At 33.0% G+C, this 13,216-nt stretch overlaps 1 protein-coding gene across 1 annotated transcript; it reads left to right on the top strand.

Moving 5' to 3' along the window:
* The first annotated feature begins 3,575 nt into the window (after positions 1-3,575).
* Positions 3,576-5,160, top strand: LOC125825229 (pentatricopeptide repeat-containing protein At4g36680, mitochondrial-like). The gene has a single exon (XM_049504568.1). It carries the CDS (start codon positions 3,702-3,704, stop codon positions 4,947-4,949), a length of 1,248 nt encoding a protein of 415 aa, XP_049360525.1. The 5' UTR covers positions 3,576-3,701; the 3' UTR covers positions 4,950-5,160.
* The last annotated feature ends 8,056 nt before the right edge of the window (positions 5,161-13,216 follow it).

Here is a 13,216-nt window from a genome sequence, read left to right as displayed (position 1 = left end):
TTGTTGTAGCAATTGCTAAAATTCTCTACAAGTAATAAAGTAATAATAAGAATAACAATAAAATAAAATATGCTCTTACAATCAAAATAACAACAATTAGTACCAAAATAGATAAGATCAAATGTGTTCACAAATAATAACAACAAAAACAACAATTAGTACCAAAAAAGATAAGATCAAATATGTTCAAAAAAACAAGAAGAACAAATGTATTTTTATGCAACATTTCGCTCAGAGCATGTAGTTCTCTTGTGACCAATTCTTTTGCATAAAGAACATTTATTTTTCTTCGTTGAAAATGATTCCCCGATTCCTTTATGTCTTTTTGAGGACCTTCTTCCAACCTTGTCTGGCTCAACAAATGGAGAAGATATTTTTCTCTCTAAAATCTCAATAGGAACTTCCCAAGTTTCTTCAGATGGCACCGGTTTAATTTCCTCCACATATGCAATAAGATATATCTCTACATTGTAATACGAAGAGGAGTACTCATAAATGCGTCTCCCATAGTCATCACCATATTGGCATCAAAGCGCTGCCATAACATGTGGACAAGATATTTTGTCAATGTCAAAGACTTTACAAGTACAAGATTTGGCTAGCAAATCAACTGTTGCAACTTCATCTTGACCGGTGACAATATACTTGTAGTTGGCAGTTTGATGGACTAATAGCTTGTTCCCCAAATTAATATTTTTTGCAATGTCTTTTTCTATCGAAGGGACGAAGATGGTTGGTGCATTAATGAATTTCATACATCTCTCATGAAATTTTTCTGCAAATCGCCTGTTTGTTGCATCAAATAGAGCAGTAATGGGATATTCTCTTTCATCAAGAAATATTGAGTTAATCGACTCAGCAATATTTGTCGTCATAATATTGTACCTGTAATATATAAGTGTCCAATAATATATTATAAGTATGTGTTTATAACTATTGTATAGTTTTTATAACAATTGTTGCATATTTCTCAGCAGGTGCTGAAATAAGTGCAGCAGTTACTATAAAAAATTGCAGCAGTAGCTATAAAAAACTGCAGTAGTTATACCAACTATCAATAATAACTATAATAAATTTTACCTATTTTCGGGAAAGAATGCCTTGCTCCATCGGTGAAATCCAACGCGTTCAAGATGTGTGGTAGCCTGTGGAACCAAATCTCTTATCCGATTAAAATGATCACTGAACACATCAATATTATATGCTTTTGCCGCCTTATAAAAGTGGTAGACAACACTCGCATTGTGAAAATTATTTCGAATATTTTCTCCTAAGTGCCTCATGCAACAACCATAATGAGCTAAAGGAAATACAATTGAAACCATTTTTCTAATACTTTGATGTCTATCAGAGATTATGCACAATTCAGGAGTATCAAGTACAAAATTTCTCAATTGCTCGAAAAAGTATCGGTAGGAAGCATCACATTCAGAGTCTACTTTTTGAATAATATCGAAACACGTATTTATGGAATATAATAAAGTAATGAACACTCCGGCGAAGAAAGGGGCTAGAAATGGAGCTATGGGCCACTCCACTATTTTTGAAGTTTCCATGTGTGCGCCTTACAAATATTGCAGGCACACGGTGAAAACTTGTTTTGTTAGAAAAATATTATGTTGGAACGATAATATAAATGACCATACCACATCCAAAAAAATTTACCAATGTGGAATGCCCCTCAATCGCTGTAATGAACATGCTACATTAATCTTTTGAATTCCTGTTTAACCAACAACAAAAATATAGTACAGACTTACTTATTTCGCACCTCAAATTTTCAATTTGTTTTTACTAATATTCAATTAAGTAGATGTTTGAAGATAGAATTTGAAATTTCAATGTTACATTTTGATGTGAAATCAATGTTTGTTTGTAAAATTTATATTCAATTTCAAATCAGTATTTTAAATCTCAGATTTTCCAAAAAGTAAAAATCTATATCCAAATATCGTTCGTCTCTCTTCTCTCTCTTGTCACTCCATAGTAAAGACATAAAATTCATTCAATTGTGTCAATTGTATTATATCGAATACATGAAATAAATACATAATGAACTACATCACTCTAATGATTGTATCAATATATAATCTTGCATACCAACATGGGTTGTGGTGCACTGGTGGGTGTGTTTCACCCTTAATCAGAGGTTTTGGGTTCGAGCTCTGGGTATGGATAAAATCCTCTTGGGAGCGCCACCCTCAAATAGGCTCTGCAGAGCGCGATCCGAATTTAGTCGGAGCTCTAATGTGGACTCCGTACACCGGGTGGGAAACCAAAATATATATATATATATATATATATATATATATATATATATATATATAAAATCTTGTATGAATCTATATCAGTCTATATATGTCAAATACAATATGTATTTATGTATCGCAAATGAAAATACGTGGTACGGGAGCAAATAATACAAGTGATACATATATTAGAATCTAGGTACAAATACAATTTATATCATTCTATACATAACAAACTATATTCATCAATATAATTTGTATTCATCAAATACAACATGTATCTAAAATCTCTCATTTCTCTCTCAAATCTCGCTCGCCTCTTGTCCTTCTTCTTTTTTAAACTGTGTTATAAATGATAAATACTCTTATTATAAATATAAATTGGAGAAAAGACATAAAGTCACCACTGAAGTTGTCCCGTATTTGCATAAAGACAACTTAACTTTGGAAGTGTCCTATCACCCCACAGAAGTTTTTAATATCTTTGTTAATGGGTCATTTTGACCCATTTCCTCGTCTGGATTGTTACCACGCACATGAGGCGCGTGATGCAGTGTTTACACTGCCATTAACCAGTTTAAAAGTGCCACGTGTCGCTTTATTTTTTTTATTAATTATTTAATTAATTTACATCTTCTTCCCCAAATTTAAACTCAAAAGAGCCGTTGGTAGCCCTAAATTTACGATTTCATTTTTTTTTCAAAGCAAGATCAACGTTGGTACTCTCTCTTTGATGAGTTCATCATCTTCCCCAAGCGCAATAAGGTAAGAATTTGTTATATCTTTTAATTTCTAATAAAAAGCGTTGATTTGAAGTTTTTTATAGTTTAATCGAAAAAAGAAGATCTTTATCATATAATGTAGAGCCCTAACCTGTTAGACCTTCAATTATTTGTCCCTCCAAGAATCTTCACCAAGAAACATCAACAACGAGATTATCAACACCAAGAGAAAACGAGACGACTTTTCTGTATTTTGTGATTTTAGGGAAAGTTGAGAAATAACAAAAGAAAAGAGAAGACTTTTCTTGAAAAGAATAGGGTCGGGTCAGGTTGAACCAATATTACAAGAGTGAGCATCACGCGCGACAATTCAGACGAGACGAGGGAATGGGTCAGTCAAAATGACCTATTTACAAAGATACTAAAAAGTTGTGGAGTGATAAGACACTTTCAAAGTTAAGGTGTCTTTATGAAAATACGGGACAATTTTAGTAGTGACTTTATGTCTTTTTTCTATAATTTTAAACTATAGTCATTTTTATAAGTTTTTCGAAGAAATCATGACAAGTAAAATGGTTCGAACATAGTATTAAAGAAGAAAAACGATATTCCTAATTTTTGAACTCACTCTAGAATGTGCTTCAAGATTCTCATTTCCTTGAAAACCCCAGTAACCTCCGCCTCCTAAAACCTTACTTTCACTGTACACCCAAAACCGGCTAAAACCCTAATGTCTTCTTCCATTTCCCTGCGCCTGGCGCGCCACCTCTCAACCTCGGCAGCCGCCGCCGCCGCCACCACTGCCACTGCCACTGCCGCTGCTTCTTCAACATCCGGCGCAACCATCTCTATCTCCAAAGCAAAATCCAAGCTCAAGTCTGAGCACGATCCAGACAAAGCCCTAAAAATTTACTCCTCTGTTTCTAACCATTACACTTCTCCTTTATCCTCCCGTTATGCACAAGAATACACAGTCAAACGCCTCGCTAAGTCCCATCGTTTCTCCGACATCGAAGCCTTCCTCGAGTCTCACAAGGATGACAAAAAAATTACCCAGGAACCCTTCCTTTCCTCTATAATTCGTTCGTATGGATTAGCTGGAATGTTTGATCAGGCGCTTAAAACTTATCTTCAAATGGACGATATAGGTACCCCTAGATCAGCAGTTTCGTTCAACGTGCTTCTTTCAGCTTGTGTGAACTCCAAATTATATGATCGTGTTCCCCAGCTGTTTGATGAAATGCCAAAGAAGCATGGATTCTTACCTGATAAAGTTTCGTATGGTGTATTGATTAGGTCTTACTGTGAAATGGGGAAGCCTGAATTGGCAATGAAGAAACTTAAGGAGATGGAAGAGAAAGGTGTTGAAATTACAGCTGTTACTTTCACAACCATATTGCACTCCTTGTATAAGGGAGGAAGGAGTGATGAGGCTGAGAAGGTTTGGAATGAGATGGTGAAGAGAGGTTGCGGTCCGGATGTTGGTGCTTACAATGTAAAGATTATGAACATTCAGGGTGGTGATCCTGAGGGAGTGAAGGGTTTAATTGAGGAAATGAGCAATGTGGGCTTAAAACCCGACACGATCAGTTACAATTACTTGATGTCTTGTTACTGTAGGAATGGGATGATGGATGAAGCTGAGAAAGTTTATGAGGATTTGGAGACAAAGGGGTGCAATCCAAATGCTTCAACTTTTAGAACTTTGATATTCTATTTGTGTAAGAATGAACTGTTTGAGACAGGGTATAAAATATTCGGGGAGAGTGTGAGAGCAAACAAGATTCCGGATGTCAATACACTCAAGTACTTGGTGCATGGTTTGGCGAAGAGTTCAAAGGCGAAAGAAGCAAAAGAAATGATCAGGACAATGAAGAAGAAGTTCCCTGCTAATGTGGTGAAAGTTTGGACCAAGTTAGAGGATGAGCTTGGTTTGGCTAAAGTCGACATCAGTGATATCAAGTCTAATGTTGCTTAGTAATGATTTTTGTTTGAGATATAGCTGTAAGCAGTAGCCAGCTTTATAACTGTTGAGGAACTTTACATGATTGAATTTTTTTGTTTGTCATAAAGATGTGAGTTAGCACTTGGCGCTAACATTTGTTGTGCCATTTATTTTTGAAAGCTAATATAGATCTTTTACTTGGAGTTTTGTAGTGCTTTTGAAGATATGCAAATGTTCAATTCTAATGGGCTAAATCTTTTGTTGCTTCATTGCTTTTTTTCCTTCTCTCTTGTCCATATTGCTAACAGTCTTGGTTGATTGTTTAATGCTAAGGTCATTTCTCTCTAATGCTGCTGGACTAATGAGTTCAAAGGTTTTTGCAGATATTTTGTTTAACTCATTCATGTTATACTTCTGGATAAGTACACTGAGTTAGCTTTCAGAGGAAAATTGATCTGGTAAACATATTTATTTGTTAGAAAGTAGAAACCAAAGATACTACAGTTTCCTTGATTGTTGAATGTATTTCCCTTTGTTGCCTGTAGTAGACACAATTCAAAGAGTAATCACAATTTTCACATAAAAAGCGTGTTTTGTATTTGCAACTGTAAAAAAGTGTATGCGACTGAAGTACACAATGTATATGAGGCTTATGCAAAGAGGAGAGGCAAAGAAATATAGACGAACTGGACGATTGAGCAATTTCTTATAAGCTACTAGAGTTATCTGCTAGGCAGTTTCTAACAGTTACCAGAAGATATATGTTCTTATCATAAATGTTAAGTAGTTGTAGCTTGTAGGTCATCCTGCTATATAAATAATGCATTTTAGTAACTCTACAGAGTAGTTGTAATCATCTATTGTATGCAGACAGATTGTTCTAAGAGATATGAGATACTTGTGTCTCTGTTATTAAAATATCTCTATTTATCCATTTCTGAAGTTTCTATTAGACACTTTTTAGTAATATGAAGTTGTTACAAGTCCACAAATTTCCTTACTCATTTCTCTTATGCCTGCACATGGTATTCTTGCATCCTTGAAACAGACTTGACACTTCGAAATTTTTGTGGTCCCCTCTCTGGTGTCATGATAAGTTTGCCAAGTCTTGATAAATGTAGCACTTCCTATTTCACTAGTACCATTTCTTTAATTCTCGTTGATCTTGATGTTTATGTGGTGGTCAGCTGGTCATTGTGTGATTAGATTCTGATGGACTTATTTCTCCACCTCACAAGAAAGACCCAAAACACGAAATTCCTCTGGTTCTGATTTCACCAGTTATGATGGTTTGAGGCACCTGATGCAGCAAAACCATCCTTTAATATTGTAACTCCTCTTTTTAAAATATCAATCTTAATTGAGACAGACACAATATTAGAACACAAAATTCAGATGTGTGGAACTGCGGACTGTTTTATATGTATGGATTAGCTATTTCTTGTTCTGGAGACTGCTGTGTTGTGAGCCTCCCCCCCTCCCCCCCTTTTTTTTTTTTTTTTGAACCCGTAAAGGTTGCTACTCTCTTCTTCTGAAATCCATCTATGGTTCATGATGACTTTGCATTGAACATTCATAGAGTAAAGTTACTGCTTAGAAGTGGAATATTTCCAAATTAATCTATGTTGGGTTGGATTATCATTAATTTTCCGAGTATTTTGCATTAGCAATTGATATGCTTGTTTGTCCATACTTTTAGATGGCTTATGTAATTGATTGTCCATTTAGATGTGAAAGTGATTTCTTTTTAAGTTGGAGCTAAATTATTTGTTTTTATTCTGAGGAAACAGAGGATTAATGATTTCTGCAAATACCATTTGCATGGATTACAGGTGCAAATGTTGTATCCTAACATGGGACGGCAGATGTTTCCCAATGAAGTATTTTAGGATGTGTCTATGAGTAGTTGCAGAACTATTGGGTGGGGAGCAGGGGAGGACCTATGTGGGCACCAGGGGTTCACCTGAACCTCTTCGGAAAAAATTACACGGTATATGCAAGGTAGATTTTCTATATTTTTGTGCACATACTGTTTCTGAACCACCTAAATCAAATGGGAGAGATAGCCCGGTGGTACTATACTGTGCAACCTTGCAGGACTCGTCGAGTGGTATTGTAAATGTGCTCGAGAAGTATTGGCAGTGATCTCTTTTTGGTGTTTGCACTTTGCACTCTAGTTCACACATTTATATATATTTTTTCGAACCCCCTGGATCTGCCAGTGGCAGGGAGAGGACAACCTCTGTTTTGTGTATACCACAACAATGTGAGTACAGACTATTCTCGTCTATCTAAGCCTCGATAGGCATAGTCAAGTGGACAAAATGGTTGCTACAAGTATTTTTCTTGTGGGTACTCTGATGGGCTTTGGTGATTTGAACTTTGGTCTTTGCCTATTTGATAGATTGGGTTAGGTATGATATTTTGATTGGAAACAAAATCATGCATCATTTTCTGGGTAATATTCAGAAATCCATTTCTTAGAATGGATTTGGCCATTTGCTCTCCCGGGTAATATAGAGAAGGTGATGTGACACCTCTCTATGACCAGCATTCCTATTTATTTTTGTCTCATTTTTTTCATTTTTTTAATCCATAATATTGTACTAATTAAATAGTTTAAGAAAAACCTAACAAAAGAAATGTTTACTAACGGTAATGTTAATGCCTAACAGTTATGTTATTAAAGCCTTTAACAAAAAAAAAAACAGTAAGCCCACATAATAATAATTTCCAATAAAGCCCAAGTAATTGCTTCACCCACGTAGCTAGACCTTTGGCTTTTCAATTTCTCCAGTTTTAATGTGCATTACCATGTCAAAGTTAGGATATAAAAAGACAAAAGCTCTACCTCACCACAACAATTCTTATTGCTATTTAGTGTGGATTATATTAAGTTGGGCTTATTTGTAATGTGTCATCTTCCTAGCATATCTAAATATATTCATTTCTATACTGACAAAATTTGTCTGTGAATAGATTACACTTTTGAATTCCATATATGAGTACTTTTTACTTGACATTTGCTAAATTTTTCAGATTATGGCATCTGCATCAAGAAGTGTGTGGTGTTGAATATAATTTTTAAAAGGTCATTATATTTATCCTTTAAATTGAAAAAAATATTTTTCTGCTTCTATTTATTTTATTGTGCTGTTTTTTTATTATTAGATCATTTGGAATTTAAAAACTGCTTATGATATTCAATTATTTAAAAGTATAGACACAATCTAACTTATATTTCTTGTTTGATGCAGATGATTTAGCTTTTTACTCCAACTACTATCTTCTATTAGTAAAGTAATGGAATTTGAACTTTCCTAAAAGAGGAGTTGAAGTTCTAATTTTAATTAATGGAAGCATAAGTGGACTTATGGTGTAAAGCAAGGAGTTTGCTTTCTGGGTCGAGCTCGTCGCACCAGGCTTGCCTAGTGCGGGTTACCTCTCCTATGTGGTTTGTGAGCTATTGCATAGGAGCGGGGGTTTTACCCTGTGCGCACCCAAAGGGTAGCGGGTGCGGGTTTCCCTTGTCATAAAAAAAAAAAAAATTAAATAAAATTATACCTCTTCATATTCTATAATATATTTTATGTGCTATTTTAATAGTTTGTTTTATTTTCTTATGTTGAAATTATATAATATTATCTTTTGATTACTTATCTTTATTATTAAGAAGTTGCAAAAAAAGAAGTAAGAACATATATTTGACAATTTTTTAAAGAAAAGGAACGGGTAGAAGAAAAAAGTGAAGAAGGGTGAGGAAAAAATAAAGACAAAAAGTATTAAAAAAATGTACATGTAATTAGATTTATTAAAGATATACAAAGAAACATCATAATTTTTGGAAATATATACAGAGAGAATTAATTTTTTCTTGAATTGCTATTTTTTTTCTTTACTTTGTTTTAAACAAAAATAAAAGTATACGAAAATCAAGTACTTTAAAAGATTTAAAACTCCTAAGTGATGAAAATTTATATAGGAATGTATGAACGTAAATTAAATGTGAATAATTAAAACTTGAAATATTTGTATTTGAAAATTAAAAAGAAATTTGAAAATTAAATGTACTTTCTCCATAAGTTATTTAGGTTGAGAATTTTATTTTTTTGATGATAGTTATAATTATTTGAAATTATTTGAATCATGAATGTTTTATGGAAATATAGGACCTTCTTTTAATGAATTTTAATTAGTTGTCGATAATGAAATTTTGTATATGATTATTACGGGTTATCAAAATAAGGTTATTCACTATTTCTTTATGCGTATGAATTTTGATTAATAAATTGTGAATACTTTATATATGTTATAAAGTATTTGTATTATAGTGAATGTCTATTATGTGGAGTCCTTTTAGGATATGGTTAGGAATCCTATTTGGGGATCAAGTTAGATTTTCCCTATAAATAGAGGAGTCCTCTTCAATGTAATATCATTCCTCAAGAGAAATAATAAGTCTTCTCTTCTCTCTACTTTCTTCTTCTTATTCTATAATTTCATAACAATATATTCCATTTAGTTTTTTTGACTTATTTTAAATAATAAAAAATTTCTTTCATAAATGACATTGTGTTTGAATGGATGTTAATTAGGAGAGAGCATAATGCTTTATTAAAAGCTTTGGTATGCTAATTTCAATTTTTAACCTTTTTTTAAATATTACACCATTATTATATCATTTAAAAAAAATTTGATTTCTCTTGGTGTCAATTTAATGTTAAGATTTTTTTTCCTTAATTATTTTATTTAGCAAGGAACAAGTCTCGACTCTAAGTAATATAATATACCGCGCGAAGCGCGGTTCAGTTTACTAGTAGAATGATAATTTTACTATATCATTCTTTGAATATAATAACTTTAGGGGTCGTTTGGTACAAAAATTAATAACACAGAGATTAGTAATGCTGGGATTATACACTAATGCAGGAATTAGTAATGCAGAGTTTATTTTTATCAAGTGTTTGACTCATTTTTTCCAACCTCATCTTGTGTTTGGATTAAAACTCTATAAAAAGCTTATTTCCAATTATATCCTTGAATTATTATGTAATTTGTAAGGTAGATAATTATCGAACAATATTTTTTTTATAACATTCTAACTAGCTATGAGAAGAACAATTTTGTTGTGATATTTGCTATTTTTTCACTTGAATTATTTGATGATAAATAATTGTCATCTTAATAAATTAATCACTCACAAAATCATTTTTCAATTTAAAAAAGATAAACCATCTACTTTTAAAATCGAAAAAACAGTCAACAATGGAAAATTGAATAAACCATCAATATTTACACATAAAAATTGTGAGTGATAGTTATAATGTGTATGTAATTTTTTAAATTGTTCAAAATACAAATAATTAATTAGAAAACCACGCAAATATGTGTGTGTATATATATATATATATATATATATATATATATATATATATATATATAATCACAAACGTCATACACAAATAAACAACTCCCATTTCAAATTTGTATTAGATTTATTTAGTAACAAACAACTCTCTCTAAATAATTTGTAAGCTAAATTATTTAAATAAATTTGTCACGACCCAAAAATGGACGTGATGACACTCGTCTTAACCCTCCAAGACAAGTCAGCCTAAAACTCAACCTTTACAATAAAATGCAGAAACTTTTATAATAAACTCAAAAATACCCCCCAAAATCTGGTTGTCACGTGTACAAGCCTCTAAAGTATTACAACTGATTCAAAAGAAAAACACAAGTCTCAAATGACATTGTTTCTAGAATAGAACAAGATCATAATTAAGGAGAAAGAAGATTCGCTGAAATGACAAGCAGCTACCTCCCAAACCTCCACAAGAAGCCTCAGACAAGGAGAAGAGAAAATATCACAAAGGTCCGGGCTAGTAACCTACAAAAAAAAAATGTAGTAGCAAGGGGTGAGTACCAAACCACGCGGTACTCAACAAGTAAACCTCTAAACACAAGCTAAGGGGATAGAATACGAGTACTCCTTACACCCCAACCGAACCTCCACAACTACAACATGCATAAAACCAGCTCAACCTAACAATTCACAATTCACATAACAGATATCTCAACAACAACACTCTAACAATTACATATCCTCAACAACAAGCTCAATATTCATCAATTACAATCTCCACAACTACAACCTGCTTAAAACCAGCTCAACCTAACAGTTCACAATTCAAATAGCACATATCTCAACAGCAACACTCTAACAATTACATATTCTCAACACCAAGCTCAATATTCACCAATCAAAGTTCCACAGAAAGACACTCACAAGATCAGCAAAACACGATATCAAGTTCAATAATGATAAATATGTGCAATGCAATGGAATGCAATGTCAAGTATAGTGATGCATGTATGACCTAGTGATACACACCCGCTGTCTCTCAGTCCGGGACCCATGGGGGACATATCTGTCTATGCATCCATCGCGGCGCGCGATACGACCCTCGATAATAGTAACCATCGCGGCGCGCGATACGTCCCTCGAAATATAGTATCCGTCCCGGCGCGCGACACGTCCCTCGAAATGGTACATCCTCTTTATTTTCTTATTATTTCTCAATGCACATAACACTTGTCACAACCATGTCTCAGAACAATGCAAATGACATGTTCACACAAATAATGAAGAGATGACCATTTTCAAAACATTGCACAATTCACAACAACGCAATCAGGATACAACATCAACAATGATTCAACAAGCCTTTCAAACAATTCTCAACACATCACACAAACAATTGATCATATTGCCTTTTATTATCCCTTTCTCATCATTAGAATTAATCATTGTGGACAAGTCAGCCCATCACCAAGCCTCATTACCCTAAACACATATTACAAGAAAATACATGAATTCCATACACTTAACAAGGGTTTAGAAATCCACTTGCCTCAAATAGTCGAACAATCACTCTGGGACTTGAGTCTTCCCCTTTCATTGAACTTCCAAATCCAAGCAATCTATTCAAATAAATGACCACAATAAGATTTCAAAACTAACAACACTATATCACTACAGGTCTAAGCCCAGACCCAAAAACTCACATTGATTCTATAATCAAGTTATCCTAATCTTGATACCAACTAATTTGTCAACTCTTTCAAGTTCTTTTCCAAATTTCAAGCCTAGGGTTTAGTCTCAATATCTCTAAATAACATAAATTTAATGATCTTCATATACTACAATACACCCACTACTATTTCAATATACCAAAACTTTAATCATAATATTATAATTATATAAAATCTGAAATCGAAACTCACTGAAGAAACAATACTTACACGTGAAACTAATAGGCAGAACGTTGTTAGGGCATTTATCCTATACTATAACATCCTCCAATCATTGGTTATAATTACTTCATGATCACTTACTATAACCTGTGAATAGTAACCCATATAATAATACTTAACATTAATTTGAAAAATCAATGTTGCAGCAAACAAAAAGAAGTCCAATTCACTACATACCAACATATAATATTATATAATACTACCTTTCCTTCCAGAACAATGGACAACTTAACATATTTAGCAATATATTGCGTACTCAAGGAATCAAAATTTTGAACTTCTCACCTGAATTTGTTGTCGGCCGCCGCAGGGAGTATTCCAACCCTTCTTTTTATTTCCTTCTGCGCGAACTGCTGCTGTTCACAACAGCCAGGAATATTTGCCATTTTATTTCTATTTTAATTTTTTTATATTTATTTATTCACCTTTTCTATTATTATTAGTAACAAAATAATCTTGTATTAAATCTGAAAATCATATCCCTCATTCTTATAAGTCATAAATTATTTATAAAAGCTACTATAAAGGGTTAATATAAAAATAATGATTAAAATTCATAAAACCACTAAGAGGGTCGTTACAAAATTTACTAGTGCAAATATAAATCATAAAATCAAGAAAATAACCAAAATAAATTAAAATGATTTGAGGGATATTTTTGTCTTTACATAGACTTATCCCATGGTATTATATCCTATGTATTACTAATACCTCCAAATGGAAGGTATTAGTAATACATCCTATAATACCATGTAGGAGGTATTACTAATCCATGAATTAGTTATACATAGGCACAAATTCCTACTAAGCATGGTACTAAATAATACCTTACACAATACATGGACTATTTCTTCTAATGCGGCCTACCAAACGACCCCTTAATGTTTTGGAAAATGCATTGAGAAATAAGTATAGTTAATAATAAGGATAAATTATGATTTGTATTTCTAAACTGAATAGATAAAAATGAACATCTATTTTTA

The sequence above is a fragment of the Solanum verrucosum genome, unplaced genomic scaffold, assembly GCF_900185275.1.
Source record: "Solanum verrucosum unplaced genomic scaffold, falcon-dt-bn FXZP01000113.1, whole genome shotgun sequence".
Lineage (NCBI taxonomy): Eukaryota > Viridiplantae > Streptophyta > Magnoliopsida > Solanales > Solanaceae > Solanum > Solanum verrucosum.
Note: the sequence above shows the minus strand (reverse complement) of the source record. Positions and strands in the feature narration are given on the sequence as shown.

Coding starts and splice junctions, on each gene's coding strand:
- LOC125825229 (XM_049504568.1), top strand. CDS start 3,702: ATGTCTTCTTCCATTTCCCTGCGCCTGGCGCGCCACCTCTCAACCTCG.